The 22,713-nt window shown below is 56.8% G+C and overlaps 3 protein-coding genes across 12 annotated transcripts; all 3 read left to right on the top strand.

The window, feature by feature from the left end:
• The first annotated feature begins 12 nt into the window (after nt 1–12).
• On the top strand, nt 13–6,657 carry Dmwd (DM1 locus, WD repeat containing). 2 transcript variants are annotated; one of them, XM_085693194.1, is made up of 5 exons: nt 13–444; nt 1,886–2,068; nt 3,912–5,171; nt 5,804–5,878; nt 6,140–6,657. In XM_085693194.1, the coding sequence occupies exons 1-5, from the start codon at nt 13–15 to the stop codon at nt 6,185–6,187; spliced, it is 1,998 nt and encodes a 665-aa protein (XP_085549320.1). In that variant the 3' UTR covers nt 6,188–6,657. The 2 variants fall into 2 exon arrangements, with proteins under 2 accessions (XP_085549320.1, XP_085549316.1); XM_085693190.1 differs by lacking the exon at nt 5,804–5,878.
• A 1,152-nt stretch (nt 6,658–7,809) lies between these two features.
• Dmpk (DM1 protein kinase) lies at nt 7,810–18,020 on the top strand. 8 transcript variants are annotated; one of them, XM_085693227.2, is made up of 15 exons: nt 7,810–8,122; nt 9,906–9,997; nt 10,232–10,315; nt 10,389–10,484; nt 10,760–10,908; nt 11,097–11,190; nt 11,456–11,605; nt 11,910–12,173; nt 12,830–12,915; nt 15,152–15,263; nt 15,932–16,089; nt 16,171–16,268; nt 16,430–16,476; nt 16,769–16,854; nt 17,164–18,020. In XM_085693227.2, exons 1-15 carry the CDS (start codon nt 7,963–7,965, stop codon nt 17,309–17,311), a joined length of 1,824 nt encoding a protein of 607 aa, XP_085549353.1. In that variant the 5' UTR covers nt 7,810–7,962; the 3' UTR covers nt 17,312–18,020. The 8 variants fall into 8 exon arrangements, with proteins under 8 accessions (XP_085549353.1, XP_085549335.1, XP_048289342.1 ...); XM_085693209.2 differs by having other exon boundaries at nt 7,811–8,122; nt 11,399–11,605; XM_048433385.3 differs by having other exon boundaries at nt 7,811–8,122; nt 11,399–11,605; nt 16,765–16,854.
• A 225-nt stretch (nt 18,021–18,245) lies between these two features.
• Nucleotides 18,246–22,485, top strand: Six5 (SIX homeobox 5). 2 transcript variants are annotated; one of them, XM_085693174.2, is made up of 3 exons: nt 18,255–19,606; nt 20,352–21,160; nt 21,293–22,485. In XM_085693174.2, exons 1-3 carry the CDS (start codon nt 18,828–18,830, stop codon nt 21,880–21,882), a joined length of 2,178 nt encoding a protein of 725 aa, XP_085549300.2. In that variant the 5' UTR covers nt 18,255–18,827; the 3' UTR covers nt 21,883–22,485. The 2 variants fall into 2 exon arrangements, with proteins under 2 accessions (XP_085549299.2, XP_085549300.2); XM_085693173.2 differs by having other exon boundaries at nt 18,246–19,606; nt 20,352–22,485.
• The last annotated feature ends 228 nt before the right edge of the window (nt 22,486–22,713 follow it).

Genomic DNA, 22,713 nt, shown 5'->3' with positions numbered 1-22,713 from the left:
TGGGCTGCCAAGATGGCGGCGGGCGGCGCGGAGGGCGGCGCGGGCCCCAGCGCCGCCATGGGCGACTGCGCTGAGATCAAGTCGCAGTTTCGCACTCGCGAGGGCTTCTACAAGCTGCTTCCCGGCGACGCGACACGCAGGTCGGGTCCAGCCTCCGCCCAGACCCCGGCGCCGCCGCAGCCCCCTCAGCCCCCGCCCGGACCTGCCGCAGCCTCAGGGCCTGGTGCCGCGGGCCCTGCGTCGTCCCCGCCGCCCGCCGGCTCCGGATCGGGGCCCGCGCTGCCCGCTGTCCGTCTCAGCCTGGTGCGCCTTGGCGAGCCCGATGGCGCCGGGGAGCCGCCCTCCACGCCCTCGGGACTGGGTGCAGGAGGAGACCGCGTCTGCTTCAACCTGGGCCGCGAGCTTTACTTCTACCCCGGCTGCTGCCGCCGCGGGAGCCAACGGGTGAGTGCTCCGCTTCGTGGGTGCCGAGAGCATCATCCCCGGAGTGACAGAAGGCATCCGGGGTTGGGCATCCTGGAGCTAATGGAGTCTGAGAGCTTGCAGGCGAATCTTCGCGTGGTGGTGGGGGGTCGTGGAGGTGGTGAGTGAGCGTTCTGGACGGGTTGGAGCTTCTGAGAGGAGTTGGGGGGCGGGTTTACGGATTCCGAGGGGCAGACATTGTGCAGGCGATGGGGAATCCAATGAAGATGCAGGCCCAGGGAGATGGGGAATGACTGCATTCTTGGCGTGTTGGAGGGAGTCTGGAGACTTGTGTCAGGCATTTGTAAGTGATAAAGGTAGGAATCTACAAGTAAAAGGCAGGGAGGACTGGGGGTATAGCTTAGGGGTCGGCGATCAAAGCAACAGGTGAATGAGATACTAAAGAATACGTTGTCTAGAGAGTGAGGCTTTGGAGGAAATGAAAGGAGTTTGGAGGAATGATGGGAATTCTGAGTTGATGGAGTTCCTGGCAGGGGACATCCCCAGGTGTGGCAGACATCTCTAAAGCCATTGAATCCCAAAAGTGTAAGGGTGATGGAAAGAGAGAGAGGTGGGGATCCTGAGAGTTCAGGGGTGATTGTGTACCTAAAATAATGAGGGACCATCGTGATGATTGAGGAGTGTCTGAACTACCATGAAGGTCCTGAAGTTTAGGAACTCCAAGTGGGAAGAAATGAAGCTTTGGAGATGGCTCTGTGGATTGAATGCGTGCTTTGAAAGCATGAGGACAGGAGTTTGGATCCCGGTACCCCATGTAGAAGGGTGCAGCAGTATATGTCTGCAGCCCCAATTTAGGGAGCAGAGGCAGAAGGATCCTCAGGGCTCACTGGCAGCCAGCCTAACTGAACTGGTGAGTTCCATGTTCAGTGAGAGACCTGTGTCAAATGTTAGCTGAAAAACCACAGAGAAAGATACTAAATGTTGACCTCTGACCTCTCACCCACGTGAGTAATGCATACACATGTACACAGGTATATACTACATGTGCAAAAAATTGAAAACCTAGGATGTTGGAATTTTTGAGTCCTTGGGTCTTGGAATTTTGTTCTGAGTCCCCTGGAGTTGTCCTGTGGTGGTGGCGGCTGGAAAGACCAGAGGAGAATCAGCTCCAGGCTCTTAGGGACTCTGAACCCTGAGGATGTGAGCAGCAGTGTCCCTAATTTATACCTTGTAAGGGTCTGTTGTCTTTATTGGGTGGCATGCAAGTGAACATGTGTGTGCTGTCCTTCTAGGTTTGAGCCCCCTCCAGTCTGTGGTTGCCTGCCCCTCCCCACCCACCCACCCAGCCACTTCCCTTGAGGTTAACCCTGCTTCCCCTTGGTGGTTCCCCCCCCCCCCCCCAGCTTCCTCTTCTGTCCTCTCCCTGCTCTAACCGCTAACTCGTCTTTTCCCATGGCTCAAGTCCATTGACCTCAACAAGCCCATCGACAAGCGGATCTACAAGGGGACCCAGCCCACCTGCCACGACTTCAACCAGTTTACAGCGGCCACAGAAACCATTTCCTTGTTGGTGGGCTTCTCTGCTGGCCAGGTGCAGTACCTAGACCTCATCAAGAAGGACACCAGCAAGCTCTTCAATGAAGAGGTGATCGAGGACATGCACTGCTCCCTTCTTATTTATCTACCCACCCATTCACTAAGCTGCCTTCTAACAGAATAGGCCTGAGGGGGTAGGATGAGGGAGAGGGTAGCAAGTGACAGACAGCTGCTGATGGTGCCATTATTAAAATGTCCCGGTCCTCTACTTTGCCAGCCCTGTGCTGAAAGAAGACTTCTTAAGGTCTCACCCATGGATAGATAAGAAAGTATAGTACCCATCACACAGATTGGAAGACTGAGGCTCATAGGCAGTTGGAACTTTCTTGATGTCCTTGCTGACTTCAAATTCTGAGCTCTTTGGGCTTTGGAGTCAGTCCCTGCTGTATCATTGACTTGCTATGTGGTTTGGGGAGAGTGATCTGTTGTCTGAGCAAATAGTTTTCTTTTGCAAAGTAGGATCTGTGTCCCCTTCTCATAGGACTATAGAAACTCATTCATAAGGACTGCTCAGTTGGACTAACTTGGCTTAAAAGGAAATGCCAGGAGATGACCTTAGCAAGCAGGCAGGGAGGACCTTTGTACTCTGGTTGTACTGTCTCTGGTCCAGGACAGGCGGTCCACAAATGTTCTCAAATGAGCAAATGACTGGAGGGAGCAAAGAAGCCCAACACTGAGTGGATTAAGAATGCACTCACCCATTCATAGAACAGCGGTCCCCTCCTGTGCAGGCTACTATCCAGGAACAGCTCAGCCAGCCATGGAAGGCCTGCCCTAGCCACACTTTTAGACTGGGAGACAAACTGCAGATTCATCCGATGTCCTGCATGCAGCCCCGTCAGCCAGGAGCTGCCACTGAAGTGAAGCCTAAGGGAGGCAGGCCTCCAGGGAAGGACATTTAATAGAGAGAATGGGTCGGGCCTTGTAGCACAGGTCTGTTATTGCCGTTATTTGGGAGGCTGAGGCAGGAGGACCAAAAGTTCAAGGTCTGCCTAGGCTCAAGAGTAGAAGGAACAGCTTAGATAAACTCGCCCAGGCAGAATGACCATTGACTTTGTGACCAGGGTAGCAGTTGAGGGAGAGAAGACAGAGGTGCATTCTGGGAAGAAGCAGGAGGTACTGACCAGGGTTGGCCTGGAAAGAACCTTGCCCTCCTCATCAATAGGAGCCAGAGAAGTGACCCCCACATACCCTTCTGTCCCTGAACCACAGGGCTGGTGACTTTCTCAGCCCTGAGTGGGTCGCAACTTGGTCCCAGGAGAGAAGTTAGATCATCATAGTGCCTGCCCCAAGCTGTAGGGCTTCTCACAGGGCAGCACTAGAATTTTACTAATTTACTCATCTCAAATTTACTAATCTCAGGCCACTGAGGAAGAGACAGCTATGAGTGTCTGAGGCCAACAGGGAAACATTGTGGGTGGTGGCAGTGGGACCTGGGTGGGTGGGGTGGACACACTTTACGCAAGAAGCTGCAGCTTTTGTTGGAAGCAAGACTTGATTGGGAAAAGGAGAGATGCCTAGAGGGGTTTGATAGGTGCAGCCGAATGGGTAGGCTGCCATCATTTTGTGCAGGGCATTGCTTGGGCCGTGTCCTTTGGATGCTGCGCCAACTGCTGGGACTAGTACCTGGGACCCTTTCTGGGGGAAACTGGCATTCTGGAATCTTTATGCTGCCGCTGAAGACAGAAGCAACAGCTAAGTGGCTAGAGGAGAATCTGATAGGCAGGACGTGGAGTCACCATGGAGCGCCTCACAGGCGACTTTTCTTCCCTGTGTCCCTGTGATATCCTGCAGTCTGTCTCAGTCAGTGGGGGAGCTGGGGTTCAGGATATAGGACACAGTCCATCAGAAGTAATCACCACCTCCAATCCCACCTGTCATTCCCTTTCCAGCGGCTGATTGACAAGACCAAGGTGACATATCTGAAGTGGCTGCCTGAGTCGGAGAGTCTATTCCTCGCGTCTCACGCCAGTGGCCACCTGTACCTCTACAATGTCAGCCACCCCTGCGCTTCCACCCCACCCCAGTATAGCCTGTTGAAGCAGGGTGAGGGCTTTGCTGTCTATGCAGCTAAAAGCAAGGCACCCCGCAATCCACTGGCCAAGTGGGCGGTGGGTGAGGGGCCCCTCAACGAGTTTGCATTCTCACCCGATGGCCGACACCTAGCCTGTGTCAGCCAGGATGGCTGCCTGCGTGTCTTCCACTTTGACAGCATGCTTCTTCGTGGCCTCATGAAGAGCTACTTTGGGGGTCTGCTGTGTGTGTGCTGGAGCCCTGATGGCCGCTATGTGGTGACGGGAGGGGAAGATGACCTGGTTACTGTGTGGTCCTTCACGGAGGGTCGTGTAGTGGCTCGAGGCCATGGCCACAAGTCCTGGGTCAATGCTGTAGCCTTTGATCCCTACACCACGCGAGCAGAGGAAGCAACATCGGCCAGTGGTGATGGGGATCCCAGTGGTGAGGAGGAAGAGCCTGAAGCCACCAACTCAGACACAGGAGCCCCACTGTCCCCACTACCCAAGGCTGGCTCCATCACCTACCGCTTTGGCTCGGCTGGCCAGGACACACAGTTCTGCCTGTGGGACCTCACAGAAGACGTGCTCTCCCCTCATCCCTCTCTGGCCCGTACCCGCACCCTCCCAGGCACACCTGGGGCCACCCCACCAGCCTCTGGTAGCTCTCTGGCTGGAGAGACAGGCACAGGCCCCCTGCCCCGCTCCCTGTCGCGCTCCAACAGCCTCCCACACCCAGCTGGTGGTGGCAAAGCTGGTGGGCCTAGTGCAGCAATGGAGCCCGGCACACCATTCAGCATTGGCCGCTTTGCCACGCTGACCCTGCAGGAGCGGCGGGACCGAGGGGCTGAAAAGGAGCACAAGCGCTACCACAGCCTGGGGAACATCAGCCGTGGGGGCAGTGGGGGCAACAGCAGCAACGACAAGCTCAGTGGCCCTGCTCCCCGTAGCCGCTTGGACCCAGCCAAGGTGCTGGGCACAGCACTGTGCCCTCGAATTCATGAGGTCCCACTACTGGAGCCACTCGTTTGCAAGAAGATCGCTCAGGAGCGCCTGACTGTGCTGCTGTTCCTAGAGGACTGTATCATCACTGCCTGCCAGGAGGGCCTCATCTGCACCTGGGCTCGGCCAGGCAAGGCGGTGAGTCCACCCACCCTGGGCAGGACCCTCTCATCCTGTTCTCCTCTGAGTCATGGGCCTCCCAGATGCCAGGCATCAGTCAGCAGAGGGGTCAGGTGTAAGAGACAGAGTGGTGGGGCCCACAGCCCCATGTAAAGAACCTCTGATGGCCCATCTGGCCCACCCTTAGCACTTTACACTCAAGGCAGAACCTATTTTTATGGGAAATCTGCATTTTTAAATGGTGAAACTTTATTTTGGGGCTGACACTGTTGGGATGAGATTGAACCGAGGGCCTGGCTTCTGGCTTGCCTCTTAGATGCTCCATTTCTGAGCTAAAGGCCTGGATGGGAATCACAGGGGCTCAGGTCTGCACTTGTGCTTGGTATGTGATCCTGGTCACTGTGCCTTGCAGATGGGCTGTGTGGTGGTTGTGCTCTTAGTTGGTGAAATGAAAACCTGGCACTGGTCTATCTTGGTTCTTTAGCATGTGGGCTCAGCATTTGGGACCCCACACTGCCTTCAGTCCCTCAGATCCTTTGCTGTGGAATGTTAGAGTTCAGAAGCCTTAAAAGTCAGAGCAGCCTCAGCGAAGGCAGGATGGTAGGACTTGGGGAGTGTGAACTCTAAAAGACACCCCTCTGTCTCCCTAGTTTACAGACGAGGAGACCGAGGCCCAGACAGGGGAAGCAAGTTGGCCCAGGTCACCCAGCAAGTCAGTGGTAGAGGTAGGACCAATCCCCAAGCTGGAAGTGGGCCCCAGTCTCTCTCCTTCCTCTCCACTGTCCTGTCTTGTCTGCCCAGGATCTCCTGGGGCAGGGAAGGCTGCTGAGCTGTTCTTCCTAGCCAGGATGGCAGCTTTAGGACTGGGAGCCAGGGGGCCCAGCTGGGGCAGAAGCAGCTGTGAAGCCATTGGGTACCCCCCTCAACCCCAGCACTGGCAGAAGCCCAGGTGTTGTCTAATCCAGCCTCCCTTTCATCCTCCCCAGGGCATCTCCTCCCAACCAGGCAACTCCCCCAGTGGCACTGTGGTGTGAAGCTGTGGATGTCCCATGCCCCCAGCCTCCTAGCCATAATCCTCCCTGCTGACCTCAAGGATCCCTGTATTAACAAGACTAATCATGACGGAAGGACTGCTGCAAGCCCCACCCTATCCAAATGCTGGGGATTCCCCTAGACTGGCCCATCCATGGGGCTGTAGAGGCCTGTGTGCCTCAACCCTGGCTTCTGCCCACTGCCAAGAACAATGACCTGTCCTCTGAAGTGTCAGTGTTAACCCACATCCCTGTCTCAGCATGTGACTGGTCACTCCTGGGAAACTCCACTCACAACAGCCCAACTCCACAGTGCCCCTGGGTGAAAGGGCTGGGGGAGGGTGTCCCCCGGCAGCCCACACCCCACCCCTTGCTATGGTTTGTGCTTTTGAAGAGTGTTAAATTATGGAAGCCCCCAGGGCCCTTCCTTGTCCCCCCCCCACCTCTTATTTATACTAAAGTCTTTGTTTGCACAGCGTCTCTGTTCTCTGAGGCGCTCGCACGTGTGTGTGTGTGTGTGTGTGTGTGTGTGTGTGTGTGTGTGTGCGCGCGCGCGCGCACGCCTGTCTGTATCTGTCCATGTCCTGGCACAGGGTTATCTCTGTTCCCTGGGATGTGTTGGGGGTGGGGCCTGGGGGCCTGTGCTCTGACCAAAGGAAGGCCAATTACTCTGCCTCCCCATCCCCTACCCCTGAGCAGAGTCCTCTGGAAGAAGAACCCCTGACCCCCCAGAGTCAAGACACTGAGGTGGCCCCTTCCTGCTAGGTCCTTCAAAGGCGTTGAAACTTGTTTTAAAGTGTCAGGACTATCCAAGCATGCTCTTCCGGGAGGAGGGGAGGATGCTGGGAATTGAGCTGTGCCTCATCTTCTGGACATGCCTTTGCAGACAGAGCCTGGTGCCCCTGGCCCTTGAAGTGCCAGCTGCTGGAGGCCATGATTTCCTCCCCAGAGGACTGGCCACCCTAGAAAGACACTAATATGTCTCCTGGCTGACTGTCCAAATGGCTCCACCCCCAACCCCCAAAATGTTTCTGTCTCTAATCCTAGCCTGGGCAGGAATGTGGCTGCCCCGGCCTGTGGCCAGGGAGCTATTTTGGGGTCTCTCTCGCTTGGGGAGGGCCTGCCTCCACCACTTGCCTCCCCCAGGCTTGGGCCAGCAGGTCACCCCTGGCCCTGGTGGCTGGCTAGGTTCCCTCCTGATTCCCTTCCACCTCCTGCCAAAAAAGGGGGGGCGTGTAATACAGCAGGCACAGGAACTAAATTTAACTGTCCCAAAGTCGGAATCCATTGCTGAGTCACGAAGAAGCTGCCCCTGGCCTCTGCCCCCCTCCCCCCACGGGCCTAGGCATCAGCCCTTTCCCCACCCTTCCCAACTCTGAACTTAGATTGGCACTTCTGGGCACTGACACCTCACACCTGTAACTCCCTCTGCTCTACCCTTTTGTGGGTGGGTAGAGGCTTTGCGGGGGCATCTGTGGAGTACTACTCTATCCTTTGACATTGGGCATCAAAGAGTTTTGAGGGGCCCTGAAAGAAGGGAGTTGGGGTGTTGGCTTAGGAGGGGTTAAAGCTGGGAGGCGGGAGGGGGGCTGGGCCAAGGGGTGGGGAAAAGAGGAGGAGGCCTCAGCCTTAGAACTGGCCAGAGGGACCCAAGGGATAGTCAGGGACAGGCAGACATGCAGCCAGGGTTCTGGGGCCTGGACGGGGGTAGCCAGGCCCCGTGACAGGAAGACCCCGAGCTCCGGCCCGGGGAGGGGCCATGGTGCTGCCTGCCCAACATGTCAGCCGAGGTGCGGCTGAGGCAGCTCCAGCAGCTGGTGCTGGACCCCGGCTTCCTGGGGCTGGAGCCCCTGCTCGACCTTCTCCTGGGCGTCCACCAGGAGCTGGGCGCCTCCCACCTAGCCCAGGACAAGTATGTGGCCGACTTCTTGCAGTGGGGTGAGTATGGGCATGAGGCATGGGGTGGAGGGGCAAGGCAGATGTGGGTGTACAGGGCAGGATTGGCTGTGGAGGGCAGGAGGGCTTGGAGAGGTCTTCCTGTTGGGAATCAAGCAGAGTTCAGGCCTTGATCCCAAGCTCCCCTGCTGGGGCAGACTAGGGTCAGTGGAGGCCAGCCATGACTCAGCCAGTGCAGGCTGGGGTGGGCACAACCTGCTGCCTTCTCTGCACCCACAAAGGGACCTGGTAGCTTTCTCTTATAGGACCCTCACCCTTCAAAATAAGCTTTACAGCCCTCCCTGGTTTCCCAGAGTGTGGGGAGGGAGAGCGTGGGGCAGCTGCCAGGGTGCGGCCCGTAGGCAGGTGTTTGGCATCTGCCTCCCCAGCTGCCCTGACAGGTGTCCAGGAGCTGTGAGGGCACAGTGACTCACAAAGGCCCTGGAGGAGAACCAGCCCGGCAGACAGGCACCACCCAGCATCCTTTATGTCCCCCAAATTAAGGAGGAACACTTTCAGCTTCAGAGTGTGTCTTGGACCCTCCTGGACAGGACTGCCCAGACGGGGGATCCCATTTGGCTTTCCGCCTGCTTTCATGGTTCCAGCTCAAGGCCTCTAGTTCCCCTCACAACTTAAATGCCGTTCTGCAAAGGTCTTCTGAGACCTAGGGCCTTATCTGCCCCTGCTCCACATCCAGCCAGAGTACAGGCTTATGCCAGCTTCCTTACAAATGACGTTATTTTGTTGCTCTATGCCCATCGTTAAGGGTCCTGTTCTTGGTCGTTGTCCTGTATGCCCATGTCTGTGACCCCAGCTCATTCCCCTCCCCCATTTATAGATGGAAAGGTGGAGGTCATGGGCTAGGCCACTAAGCCTGTGGAAGATTTTTTTTCTCTGCAGCCCTCAGGGACTCCTTCAGCCTCCCTTTTGCAGAGGATGGGGCTGGGCTGATAGGAGGTAAACTGAGAACAGGAGTGGGGGTGGGGGTCTGGCCCACTGAGAAGGAGCAGTCCTTTTGTGGCCCGAGCAGCATCCCGTGGGCCCCTCCCCTCCCCTGCCAGGCCTGGGCGGGGGAGGGGGCCTGGGTTCCCGCTGCCTTAAAAGGGCTCAATGCCTTGGCTCTCTCCTCCCAACCCCCCATCAGCCTTGGCCCTGGCTGTGTCTTCTCTGGCGGCCCACTTAACCCAAGCCCCTCTCTTCTCCATGACCCACTGTCTCCCTCTTTCCTACACTCTTTCCTCCTCCATCCTTACTCTCAGTCCTGACCACTTCCCAAGGGAGGCCTGATCTCTCTCTGCCCCTCTGACCTGGCTGCCTTCTTCTCCTATTGAAGCAGGACCTTATCTCCTGGAACTTTGGCTGTAAGAAGGCTCTCTTACCCTCTTTGGAGACCAGGAATGCTGCTAGCAGTGTCTAAGATGCTGGTGGGCTGTGCCCTCCCCCACTCCAGGCTCTACTAAAGTTTCCCAAGTGCAGTCCTCATGCTGCCTGTGCTAAACACCACTGCCTTTTGAGGCCATGGTGCAAGACATTAAATGAGAATTTCAGGGGACCTGACTGAGCACCCTACATGGGTTTGGGCTTCCCCCTCTTTTCCCTCCCTCTGCCTCCCTTTTGGCCCTACAGTCCTGTGGAAACAAATCTAGGCCCCCAAACATCACAGAGGTTTTGAAAGCAGAACCCTAAAATCAACCTAAGGTGCAGAGGGAAGAGGAGACTGAGGGTACCACCCTTGCCTCTAGTGTTCTGGTGACCTTTGGCTCTTCCTCCCTCCACCCCCACCCAGTGGATCCCATTGCAGCAAGGCTTAAGGAGGTCCGACTGCAGAGGGATGACTTTGAGATTCTGAAGGTGATCGGGCGAGGGGCATTCAGTGAGGTGAGTCTTGAGTGACCTGAGAGTGGAACTTTACTTGAGGTGGGTGGGGCATAGCCTTAAAAATTGATGAATGAGCTTGAACCTGAGGCTGGGGTGGAGGCGGGGCTTGGGGGGCAGTGAGTGTTGTGCGTGGGGGCGTGGCTAAATCTGGGTGGAGATAAGGGTGGAGACCTATCTGGGTGAGCCTTGCTGTTTTCCCTGCCACCTCTACTGTCATCTCGGTTCCACATTTAGGTAGCGGTGGTGAAGATGAAACAGACAGGCCAGGTGTATGCCATGAAGATTATGAATAAGTGGGACATGTTGAAGAGAGGCGAGGTGAGGACCAGGGCTGGGGGAGGCGCCCTTATCTCTCCAGCTCACCTTCTGCAGCATCGCTCCCGCCTCACAGGTGTCGTGCTTCCGGGAAGAAAGGGATGTATTGGTGAAAGGGGACCGGCGCTGGATCACGCAGCTGCACTTTGCCTTCCAGGATGAGAACTACCTGGTGAGCTCCGGGCCCCGGTGACCAGGAAGGAGTGACAGATACACCACCTCAAGTCAAGAAAGCTGAAGTAGGGAGAGCAGCCGTAGGCCGGGGGCGGGTTAGGAATATGTCTCAGGAAGAAGAGGGACCTTTCTTGATAAAAGAGTTGATGACTGGTTTGGCCTTCGTTCGGATTTCTGGGGCACTCTTTCACAGTGGAGGGCTCTATACTTGGGGACGGGGTGTCTCAGGGAGTCTTGGGGGCAACCAACTCCCTGTGACACGCCTGCTCCCAGTACCTGGTCATGGAATACTACGTGGGCGGGGACCTGCTAACGCTGCTGAGCAAGTTTGGGGAGCGGATCCCCGCCGAGATGGCGCGCTTCTACCTGGCCGAGATTGTCATGGCCATAGACTCGGTGCACCGGCTGGGCTACGTGCACAGGTGGGCGTGGCAGGGCCCTTGGAGGGTTAGCAGAGTTTGTGTGGGAAGGAAGGGTACCTTGAGGTCAGATCCCATTGGGGGCAGGAATGGGGTCTAGAGGTGTAGAATCCCTGCTGGGGGGAACTGGAGCGAGCCTGGTGGGACCCAAGAGCACAATCTTTCAAGTACCTCCTTCTGTCTGCACACAGGGACATCAAACCAGATAACATTTTGCTGGACCGGTGTGGGCACATCCGTCTGGCCGACTTTGGCTCCTGCCTCAAACTACAGCCTGATGGAAAGGTATGATGGGAAGGGCCTGGTGAAACTCTCCCCACCAGTTAGGGGCCAGAAGGTGCAGGAGGCGGGGTTGGGTTGGAGAGCTGAAGAGTGGAGTTTGGGTAGGGGCCGGGCTGGATGTAGAGCAAGAAAGGAGCTTTACTGGGGACATCCTGTGCTCCAGGTTGTACAGTCAGGGAAGGGTTTAAGCATTCAGGTCTGGTTGGCATAGGTGAGGTCGCTGGTGGCTGTGGGCACCCCGGACTACCTATCTCCTGAGATTCTGCAGGCTGTTGGTGGAGGGCCTGGGGCAGGCAGCTACGGGCCTGAGTGTGACTGGTGGGCGCTGGGCGTGTTCGCCTATGAAATGTTCTACGGGCAGACACCCTTCTACGCCGACTCCACAGCTGAGACATATGCCAAGATTGTGCATTACAAGGTGAGTGTGGGAGCCACGCAGGGTGCTTGGCATGATGGCACATGCTCCCAGGCTTTTTTTTTTTTTTTAAGATATTTATATAAGTATGTATAAGTTTAAACTGCCTGTATGTCTGTGCACTATGTAAGTGCCCATGAAAGTCAGAGGGCCTGTGGTCCCCTGGAAGTGAAGACAGACTTGTGTGCTGCCATGTGGGTGCTGGGAAATAGAACCTTGATATCTCTGCCGGAACAGCCAGTGTTCTTACCCACTGAAGCAGCTCTTCAACCCAGGACTGACTTGCTTTTATCTGCTTTCTGAACAGGAACACCTGTCTCTGCCTCTGGCAGACACGGGTGTCCCTGAGGAAGCTCAAGATCTCATTCGGGGCCTGCTGTGCCCTGCGGAGATAAGGCTAGGCCGAGGTGGGGCAGGTGATTTCCAGAAGCACCCTTTCTTCTGTGGCCTTGATTGGGAGGTTCTCCGAGACAGTGTACCCCCCTTTACACCAGACTTCGAGGGTGCCACGGACACATGCAACTTCGATGTGGTAGAGGACCGGCTCACTGCCATGGTGAGCGGGGGTGGGGTACGTACCTGCGATTCCTAAGTAGTTAAGGGGACATCCCTAACCCCCTTCATAAAATTGGGATGATCAGCTAGGTATGATGGCGCACAGCTTTAATCCCAGGGCTTCAGAGGCAGGTGGATCTCTGGTGGATCAAGGTCAACGTGGTCTACATCATGAGTTCCAGGCCAATCAGGGCTACATAATGAGACTTCCCCCTTGAAAAATAAAACAATGGGGTGACCACCTTCTTTGGTCCCACATTGTTACCCTAGAGCACTGCAATGTGCCCACTCAGGCTTGAGGACACATAGGTGAGCAGTTCTCAAGACAGTGCGGTCTCACTGTTAGCAAGGCTAAAATGGACCCGGCCTGGAAGAGCTTCTTGGAGGAGACTGAGCTGAGGCCCAAAAGGATGCCAGGAGATCCTCTCTCAGGCTAGTGCTCTCTCAGCATTAGATTTAACAAGCTCTAGGTCCTGCCTTGGCCCACTGCAGTAGAGAAAAGTGTGCTGTGGGCCAAGGCCCAACAAGAAGCAACAAGATACAAAAGAAAATGATAGAAGGGACACCTTAACTCATGGGGTTGACTTAATGGGGACAGTCATGCTATGGTTAGAGAGGGGTGAGGGGCCAACCCTGACAATTGTTGGCCACAGCCCTGCACCTCTTTCATAGGAGACACTATCGGACATGCAGGAGGACATGCCACTTGGGGTCCACCTGCCTTTCGTGGGTTACTCCTACTCTTGCATGGCCCTCAGGTAAGTGTGATTGCCTGCTGGCTGTGTGTTTGAAGGCTCACCTCAGTCAGTCAGTTCGAAGGATCAGTCTTGAAACCAAGGATTCTTAGGAACTGTCTTAGTTAGGGTTTCTGTCGCTGTGATGAAACACCATGACCAAGAGCAGGTTGGGGAGGAAAGGGTTTATTTGGCTTCCATTCCACATCACTGTACATTACTGAAGGAAGTCAGGGCAGAAACTCAAACAGGGCAGGAACCTGGAGGCAGGAGCTGATGCAGAGGCCGTGGAGGGTGCTGCTTATTGGCCTGCTCTACCAGCAATGGGCTGGATCCTCTCCCATCAATGACTAATTAAGAAAATGCCCTATAGGCTTGCCTGAAGCTTGATGGTTTTAGGTTGATGGTGTTTTTGTTTTTATTTTTGTTTTTGTTTTGTTGGTTTTTTGAGACAGGGTTTCTCTGAGTAGCCCTGGCTGTCCTGGAACTCACTCTGTAGACCAGGCTGGGCTTGAACTGAGAGATTCGCCTGCCTTTGCCTCCCAAGTGCTGGGATTAAAGATGTGTGACACCATTGCCACCGCCGGGCTTGGAGGCATTTTCTTAATTGAGGCTCTCTCCTCTTTGATGACTTCAGCTTGTATCAAGTTGACATAAGACTAGCTTGTACAGGAACACATATGTACTTTATTTTATTTTGCTTTTTTGAGACCGGTCCCTTTGTTATATAGCTCTGGCTTTCCTGGCCATATGTACTTTAGTATTTCAGTTCAGTTGTATAATCCAAGAATCTATACTCAGCCTTCCAGAATCTTCCAGCTATTGCACTTTTATGTTTCTAAGATATGTCATAGGACCCAGGTTCTTAGAAAACAGGCCTGGAATCTGACAGTTTATTTTAAGAATATTAACTTATTGGAGCACATAACAATAAAACAACTTTTAAGTTTTTAAAGTTTTTTGTCTTCTTTTCTGAGGCAGGATCTTGTTCATACAGCCTAAGCTGGCCTTAGAGTGCTATGGTTATGGGCTTGTACCACCATGCCTAGTCAGTAAAGCCTTTTCAAAGCATCCATTCATTATGCTGGGTGTGGTGGCACAAACTTATAATTCCAGCACTTAGAGTAGAGGCAGAAGGATCAGAAGTTCAAGACCATTCTGGGCTCTATAGTGAGTCTAATACCAGCCTGGGCTACAAGAAACAAAAGATAGACAGACAATATCCACTATTGCTAGGCAGGGTGTCTTAACCTGGAACCCCACCATCAAGGAGGCCAGCCTGGGCTACAGAGTGAGAACTTGTCTTGAAATGTCAGGCATGTAAGTGGCACACACCTGCAATGCCAGTACTGGGGGAGTAGAGGTAGGAGAGTCACAGGTCAAGGCCAACCTGGTACAGTACGGTACACAGTAAGAGCTTGGTCTCAAAAACAAAACAAATCAATTATTCAAGTAAGACAGTGCTTCCTGGACTGGGAACATGGCCCAGTACAGGAGAGCATGCCCAGCTCTGGGGTGAGTGCTTGCCTAGCATGCTCAGGTCCTGGGCTTTGACCTCAGCACTGTGGAAAGGATGCATGGTGGGTCACACCTGTCATCCGAGCACAAGGGAGGAGACGACAGGAGGATCAAAAGTTCAAAGTCATCATTAGCTATAGCAAGTTCCAGGCCAGCCTGTGCTACATGAAATCTTGTCTCAAAAGAAAGACAAAGATTTAAAAAGTGCTAAAGATAACAATAAATATTTAAAGAAAAAAAACCTATTCAGGCATGGCACATGCCTTTAATCCCACCACTTGGAGAGGCAGAGATGGGCAATCTTGAGTTTGAGGCCAGCCTGGTCTACAGAATGAGTTCCAGGACAACCGGGGCTATGCAGAGAAACCCTGTCTTAACAACAGAGAGATCTTAACTCTCGTGTATGATTTCCTGGCTTAGTCTGCATTGCCACAAAATGACAAATGAATAGGCCACTTCTCAGGAGTAAACTGGGAAGCGGGGAGCACTTAGAGGAAGCTTGTACAGGTGATTACCATCGGGCATGTCCCAGACTGGCACAGCTAACTAAGAACAGCCTATGTCCTGCTCTGCGAGCAGCTTGTAGAGCCATACTGCTAAGGTAGCCAAGAGGCAGAGGTCCTGTCGACTAGCCCTGGCAGTCTGCCCTGCTCCTCGAGCCATGGGGTCTTGGAAGCCTGGCCTGGTGCTCACAGGCTAGGGAGTCCCAGATCCCTGTTTGGCAGCCTCTTCCTCTTCTCAGAGACAGTGAGGTCCTGGACCCCACCCCTATGGAACTGGAGGCCCTGCAGTTGCCTGAGGCAGACTTGCAAGTGCTCAACTTGGAGCCACCAGTGTCCCCACCCAATCAAGTGGTGAGTAGACAGAGGAGAAGGCTGACCAAGAACCTGCAGAGAGAAGGGCAGAGCTTGCTGGGTGGGTGCACCTGCTGAGCCAAGCACTGCAGGTTACAGGACATTGCAGTGGCCCCTGTCAGGCTGCTGCTTCAGTAAGCATGCCCTAGATACTCAGGAAGAACAGTCGAAAGGATCCCAAAGTCAAGGCTTGCTTGTGTTAGCAATGAGACCCTGTCTTCGAGTGAAAAATAACAAAGAGAACTAGGGAATCCGCAGCTCAGAGGTAGATGCTACCCCAGCATGGGTGTGGGGTCCAACCAGGGCTGGAAGGGAGGGAGGGATTGCTGATCATCTGGAGGAGGCTGAGTTAGGGGTCCTTATCAGTTGGAAGAATGAGACCAGAGCTCACCAGGTGGGATGCTGTTTCTAAAAGCTACAGGTGGTAGGTGGCCTTGGAAGGAAGGGAGGTTGTAGAGAGCAGGCCAGAGACAAACTCGGGAGGCCTGTGGATAAAGTCAGGTTTGTCTGAAGCACTGTGGGATTGGGAGGGACACAAGTTCTGATGCCAGCCCTTCAGTGCCTGTGTTGACTGTCCCAGAAGCTACTAGAATACCAGAGAGAAGGCCAGGGGAAGGGTGTGCAGGACTGAGCCCAGTGATGGTCCCAAACTCGATCCCCACCTACAGGCAGAAGTGGCCGGCCCAGCAGCTGTACCTGCAGCAAAGGCTGAGACCGTTGTGACGCTGCGGGAACTCCAGGAAGCCCTGGAGGAGGAGGTTCTCACCCGGCAGAGCCTGAGCCGCGAGCTAGAAGCCATCCGCACTGCCAACCAGAACTTCTCCAGGTTGGAGTCAGAGTGCGGGGTGCCAGCAACCTTCCCAGTTCTTCACCCTATGGACTGGCTTACCTTCCTATCTTCCTGCAGCCAATTGCAGGAGGCCGAGGTCCGGAACCGAGACCTGGAGGCTCATGTCCGGCAGCTGCAAGAGCGGATGGAGATGTTGCAGCCTCCAGGAGCCCCAGGCGAGTCCCTCACACGCCCCAGGCCAGGAGGGCACCGGGTGAAGATGGGGGCGTGCTGGGTGTGTGGACACTTGGGACAGGGGAGGGTCCCAGGCTGGGGCACGCCGAGCCACCGCCCTTTTCCGCCCTCCACGCTCCATACACCTCTCTTCTCCTTCCAGCTGTCATGGGGGTCCCCAGTCCCTGGGCCATGGATCCACCTTCCCATGTAAGACCCCTTTCTTCCCCATCCCCACTCAGATCTGCTACCCACAGCCCATCTCCCCATCCACATTTAGGGCTCGCTCTCTTTGGGGGCTCCAGAAGGAAGATACCCTTCACTCAGCCTGCTATCCACCAGCTCTCCCTTGTTTCAGGCCCTTTGCCAAATCTTCCCCAAAGGAATTTCCTAGATTCCCGTTCTTGCCTTGACTCCCCATACTGCCTCTTGTCCTGCTGCTGAAGGCGGCTGGCCGGGCTGGGCTCCGATCGGGTCACCTGTCCCTTCTCTCTCCAGCTAGATGGCCCCCCGGCCGTGGCTCTGGGCCAATGCCCGCTGGTGGGGCCAGGCCCCGTGCACCGCCGTCACCTGCTGCTCCCTGCCAGGGTATGTCCCAAGTCCTCCCGTCACGGGCTTTCGCCTCGCTCCGCCCACTGAGTGTCATCACCGCTTTGCTGTGCCTCTGTGGAGCTCGGCCCACCGCAGGGAGGGAGGGTGATCGGGCGGCCAATCAACACAGGCCGCTACGAAGTAGCCAATGATGAGTTCTGAAGGGAGCTCAGGCTTGCGAGCAGTCAACTGTATCTGCGGGCTGTGGGGCATCAGCGATGCGCTCAGAGGATTCTTGGCCCATCTATGGGTACAGGCGGGGCTGCTCCCTGGAGCCAGTTGCTAATCCTGCCCTCTTACCTGCAGGTCCTTAGGTCTGGCCTATCCGAGGCGCGTTGCCTGCTCCTGTTCGCCGCTGCTCTGGCTGCTGCCGCCACACTGGGCTGTACTGGGTTGGTGTCCTATCCCCCGGTCTGGTGTTTCCCGGGAGCCACCTTCGCCCCCTGAACTCTAAGACTCCAAGACATCTTTCATCTAGGCCCCCTTGGAAAGCCGGGTGACCTGAGAACGGCCCAGAGCGTCTCTGTGCCCATCCTCCCTCCCACTCCAGCCACCCCACTCTACCGTCATGCAAGCCTGGGTCCCGACCCGGCTCCGCTCCTGTGATCCGGGCCTGCCCCCTGGCGGCCTGGGAGGGAGGAGCAGGACCCGTGCGCAGGAACCCGGTTCCTGCAGGGCGGGCGGCTTGAACGCTGCTGCTGCTGCTGCCAGAACATTCGCCGACCACTTTACTCAGGCCCGACGTGGATAGGCAAACAGCTCAGCCCATCCGATTTCACTTTTCACGCTTCCAGCCACTGGTCACAAACCATAAATCCTTGTGCATGAGCCCCTGATCTCTGGGGAGGTCCCAGTCCCATAGCAAATGATCAGCACAATTTCTACCAGCTTTCATGAGAGCCTCAGGCTTTGAACAGCCCCGCTCCTAGGGATGCTGCGACGACCCTTTCCTCACTTATGCTGCTGTCGGAGCCACTGCTGCACACTCCCTCCCCCAAGGCAGTGTGGGTATTTATTGACCTTGTCCTCTGACTCACTGACAGACTCCGGGACCCACGTTTTGGATGCACTGAGACTCTACATTCCTCGGTATTTATTGTCTGTCCCCACCTATGAACCCACCCCCGACCCTTGCGAATAAAATACTTTCTGGTCTGCCCTAAGCTCCGCGAAGTCTCTGCTGTGGGGAGGGAGCCCCCGGTAGGCCAATAGAGAGGCCCGTAGACACAACCAATAGCTTGATTCGGAGCTAGTGGGACGCAAAGCGAACGAATCGGGTTGAAGGGCGGAGCTTAGGCATCCAGCCAGTAAGAGAGGAGCAACAAGCCACCCGAGACACCACCGCCCCCGCCCAGCTGTGACCCAGCTGTGCTACTCAAGCTTGGAAAAGTAGGGGGCTGGGCCAGCAGGGCGCCCACTGCCATCCTCCCACCGCGCCTGCGCAAACCACGCGCATCCGCTCCTAAGACCGACGCTTCAGAAAAGTTGCCGAAAACTTTCTAGCGCTTTTCTCCCGCCCCTCCTCCCAGCCAGATCCGCCCCCTCCCCGCGGGGCCGGGAATTCCGAGAGGTGGAGCGCGGCGCGGAGATAGGGAGGGAGAGGGCCTTCTAGGGACCCGAGAGATCGAAGCGGCTTCGCGCCCTTAACCTTGCTGGACGGCCCACTACCTTCTCCGTTGCCCTGAGAAACTGGGGAAACTGAGGCCCTGAGCCAGAGGCACACGCAGGGGAAGGCCGAAAGCGCGGCCAGAGGCGGAGGGAAAACAAAGAATTCCGACAGCTGGGGAGGGGGGCGGACACACAGACACAGGGACAGACCCGAGTGCAGAGCTAAGTCTAGCCTTTGGGCCGGGAGAGGGCCAGAAGACCGCGAGGGGACTGGGGAGGCGAGGACGACTGAGCGGGGGAGGGGGCTGGGGAAGCCCGCAGGAGGCGGCAGAGGAGGGAGGAACTTCCCAAAGTTGCCAAACATGGCTACCTCGCCTGCCGAGCCGAGCGCGGGGCCGGCAGCCGTGGGGGAGGCAGCGGCTGCGACCGAGGAAGAGGAGGAGGAAGCGCGCCAGCTTCTGCAGACTCTGCAGGAGGCCGAGGGGGAGGCGGCGGCGGCCGGGGCGGGCGAGGCGTCGGCGGCAGATTCCGGGTCCCCGGGCGCCCCGGCGTCTCCCTCCGAGACTGCGGCCGAGGAGCCCACGGGCCTCCGCTTCTCGCCCGAGCAGGTGGCGTGTGTGTGCGAGGCTCTACTGCAGGCTGGCCACGCCGGCCGCTTGAGCCGCTTCCTGGGCGCGCTGCCCCCGGCCGAGCGCCTACGTGGCAGCGATCCGGTGCTGCGCGCGCGGGCCCTAGTGGCCTTCCAGCGGGGTGAATACGCCGAGCTCTACCGGCTCCTTGAGAGCCGCCCTTTCCCCGCCGCCCACCACGCCTTCCTGCAGGACCTCTACCTGCGCGCGCGCTACCACGAGGCCGAGCGGGCCCGAGGCCGTGCCCTGGGCGCGGTGGACAAATACCGGCTGCGCAAGAAGTTCCCTCTGCCCAAGACCATCTGGGACGGCGAGGAGACCGTCTACTGCTTCAAGGAGCGCTCGCGCGCTGCGCTCAAGGCCTGCTACCGCGGCAACCGCTATCCCACGCCAGACGAGAAGCGCCGCCTGGCCACGCTCACCGGCCTCTCGCTCACACAGGTCAGCAACTGGTTCAAGAACCGGCGACAACGCGATCGAACTGGGACCGGCGGCGGAGCGCCCTGCAAAAGGTGAGGGGACCGGCCTTCCTCGGTTCCCGCTGGAGTCTGCGCGCCTGACCCTTGGTACCCCTCGGCGTTGGCGAGCGCACGGGCTGAGCGCAGAGAGATCAGGCACACCCTGGGTTCTCTGGGCATCACTGCCCCAGGGGGCTGAGGTTCTGGCCGCTGTTTCTAGGTTGGGGTTGCAGTTCAGGGGGGCAATGAGAAAAGGGAGGAGGGTCCCCTGGAGGGGTGATGGTAAGGATAAGGGGGCCTTTGTCTAAGGCACCTAGGGCGGGGACCTCTGCAACCCTTGGTGACCATTACTTACGCCCACCCCACGCCCCCTCGGGCCCAAACAGCATGGTCTGTTGCCTGCCTTTGTTGTGAAACGTGAACCTTCTCCGGCTCCGGTTTCCCTTGTAACCCAAGCCCTTCTCCTCCCACCCCAGCGCCAGGCCTCTAGCTCTGGTCTCTGACGCCCCAGGGAAGGAAAGGGGGAAGAACTGGAGTAAAGGCTGCTGCCTCGCTCTGCTGCCACGCGCCTGCTGACCCAGGGGACTTGGGGCGGAATGGGTGCTCGGCTGCAAGCCAAAGGAATAGGGAAAGCTTCCCTCCGGCTTTGCATTCCCGCAGTGCTGTCAACCCCAGCAGGGTTTGTGGAGGCTCTGGGGTCCGTGCAGGTCCTCTGAAGGGCTCAAAGAGTTAACAGGAGTTTGGGTTGCCTCTGCCTCTAGGGAGATGCAGCCTGAGACTTAACCCTTTTTCCTGCCAGTGAGTCCGATGGGAACCCCACTACTGAGGATGAGTCTGAGTCCAGCCGAAGTCCGGAGGACCTGGAGAGGGGTGTGGCTCCCGTGGCTGCTGAGGCCCCCACCCAGAGTTCTATCTTCCTAGCGGGGGCCACCCCTCCTGCGACGTGCCCCGCCTCCTCCTCTATCCTAGTGAATGGCAGTTTCCTGGCAGCCAGCAGCCCCCCAGCAGTGCTCCTCAATGGCAGCCCAGTCATCATCAATAGCTTGGCCCTAGGAGAGGCTTCCAGCCTGGGGCCACTGCTGCTCACAGGAGGCGGGGGCGCTCCTCCACCACAACCCAGCCCCCAGGGAGCCAGTGAGGCCAAGACTTCCCTGGTCCTGGACCCTCAAACAGGAGAGGTTAGATTGGAAGAGGCTTCGTCTGAGGCTCCTGAGACCAAAGAGGTTCAGGGAGCTGTTCCTGGGGCAGCTGGAGAGGAAGTCCCAGGGACCCTGCCCCAAGTAGTCCCTGGTCCCCCACCCACCTCCACCTTCCCTCTGACCCCAGGAGCTGTGCCCTCTGTGGCTGCTCCGCAGGTTGTACCACTCTCCCCCTCTTCTGGGTACCCAACAGGCCTGAGCCCCACCTCCCCCCTGCTGAACTTGCCTCAGGTGGTGCCCACTTCCCAGGTGGTGACCCTGCCTCAGGCTGTGGGGCCACTCCAGCTGTTGGCAGCTGGGCCAGGCAGCCCTGTGAAGGTGGCAGCTCCAGCGGGGCCTGCCAATGTGCACCTGATAAACTCTGGTGTGGGAGTGACTGCACTGCAACTTCCCTCAGCCGCCACCCCAGGTACCCTCCTGCTTTCCTCGGGCCTGCTGGGCTGGGGGAGCCCATGTCTTGCTTCTGGTACATCTCTTGGGGTTAAGCCTACTGGTCCTGCCTGCTCTCCAGCATCTTGCCCTCCATCTCTTCTCTCCACAGGAAACTTCCTCCTGGCCAACCCTGTGTCTGGAAGCCCCATTGTCACTGGGGTAGCTGTGCAGCAGGGCAAGATCATCCTTACTGCTACCTTTCCCACCAGCATGCTCGTTTCCCAAGTCCTGCCACCTGCCCCCAGCCTAGCTCTGCCCCTGAAGCAAGAGCCAGCCATCACAGTGCCTGAAGGAGCCCTCCCAGTGACCCCCAGCCCCACCCTCCCTGAGGGTCACACTCTGGGACCAATCTCTACTCAGCCACTGCCAACTGTTCCTGCTGTCACCTCTGCCACCAGCCTGCCTTTCTCCCCGGACTCCTCTGGCCTGCTGCCTAGCTTCCCAGCACCCCTGCCTGAGGGTCTGATGTTGTCACCTGCAGCTGTGCCAGTCTGGCCAGCAGGGCTGGAACTGAGCACAGGGGTGGAGGGGCTGGGGACACAGGCCACCCACACTGTGCTGAGATTGCCAGACCCTGACTCCCAGGGGCTGCTCCTGGGGACCACAGCAGGGACTGAGGTTGATGAAGGGTTAGAAGCTGAGGCCAAGGTCCTGACCCAGTTGCAGTCAGTGCCTGTGGAGGAGCCCTTGGAACTGTGATTGCTTGGACTTATCACCTCTCCTGACAATGGTGCTCAAGGTGCTAGGACAGAAGGAGGAACCCTCAGTAAAGTGGCTGCAGTCTGAAGCTCCCACACTACAACCCTCCACGCTGGATGAGCTGCAAGCCCTGGAGAAGCCAGAGGAACCACCCGAGTCAGGGCACTGTCCCTTTCCTGATGGAAAGTCTTTTGTTAGAGCCCTCTTTGCATGGGGCTCTAGGGGTCCTGACTAGGGCTTTGTCCTCTACTTGGTACTAGCTGAGGAAGGCCCTGCTAAGTGGCTGGTTTTCAGCCAGCACCCTTACCATAACACTATTAATAGGCCCATGGATACCTAGTACTCCCAGAGCTGCCTGAATCCCAGGGATGGGAGACCAGGATGTGACCCAGAGAGCCCTTCTGCTGAGGAGGGTCTGGTGGGTGCATGGGAACCTTCCCCTACTTCCCTGGACTTGAGCCCCAGGATTCAGTCCCAGACCAAAGATTTCCCTGCCCCCTGGGGCAACCCTGGCCCCTTTGTCTAGTTTGTATCGTAAATCTTTATTTTTCTAGGATATGTTATGCCTCCATTTCAATTAAAGTCAAGTTAACATACAACAGAGCCATTGGGGTAAGGGTCACCTGCCAAACAACCAGCCCAAGAGAGAACTAGACAACATGAAGCCTGAGGTTGTGGCTTGCTCTTTTTGTTTGGGTTCTTTTTGAGATGGGGTCATGTTCTATAGTCCAGGCTGGCCTCAAATCTTATCTTTCTGTCTCAATCTCCTGAATGTTGGAATTATAAACATGGGTCATCACATCCCAAACCTGGATTTTCAAATTTCAGAAG

Source organism: Myodes glareolus, chromosome 1 (assembly GCF_982192425.1).
Source record: "Myodes glareolus chromosome 1, mMyoGla1.1, whole genome shotgun sequence".
Classification (NCBI taxonomy): Eukaryota; Metazoa; Chordata; class Mammalia; order Rodentia; family Cricetidae; genus Myodes; species Myodes glareolus.
Note: the sequence above shows the minus strand (reverse complement) of the source record. Positions and strands in the feature narration are given on the sequence as shown.

Excerpts from the sequence above, each read along its gene's own strand:
- Dmwd (XM_085693194.1), top strand. The coding sequence starts at position 13 with ATGGCGGCGGGCGGCGCGGAGGGCGGCGCGGGCCCCAGCGCCGCCATG. Across the intron at positions 445-1,885 it reads GCCGCCGCGGGAGCCAACGG|TCCATTGACCTCAACAAGCC; the intron begins GTGAGTGCTCCG and ends CCATGGCTCAAG. Across the intron at positions 5,879-6,139 it reads CCAGCAAGTCAGTGGTAGAG|GGCATCTCCTCCCAACCAGG; the intron begins GTAGGACCAATC and ends CATCCTCCCCAG.
- Six5 (XM_085693173.2), top strand. The coding sequence starts at position 18,828 with ATGGCTACCTCGCCTGCCGAGCCGAGCGCGGGGCCGGCAGCCGTGGGG. Across the intron at positions 19,607-20,351 it reads GGCGGAGCGCCCTGCAAAAG|TGAGTCCGATGGGAACCCCA; the intron begins GTGAGGGGACCG and ends TTTTCCTGCCAG.
- Dmpk (XM_085693209.2), top strand. The coding sequence starts at position 7,963 with ATGTCAGCCGAGGTGCGGCTGAGGCAGCTCCAGCAGCTGGTGCTGGAC. Across the intron at positions 15,264-15,931 it reads TGTCCCCACCCAATCAAGTG|GCAGAAGTGGCCGGCCCAGC; the intron begins GTGAGTAGACAG and ends CCCCACCTACAG. Across the intron at positions 16,477-16,768 it reads CCATGGATCCACCTTCCCAT|ATGGCCCCCCGGCCGTGGCT; the intron begins GTAAGACCCCTT and ends CTCTCCAGCTAG.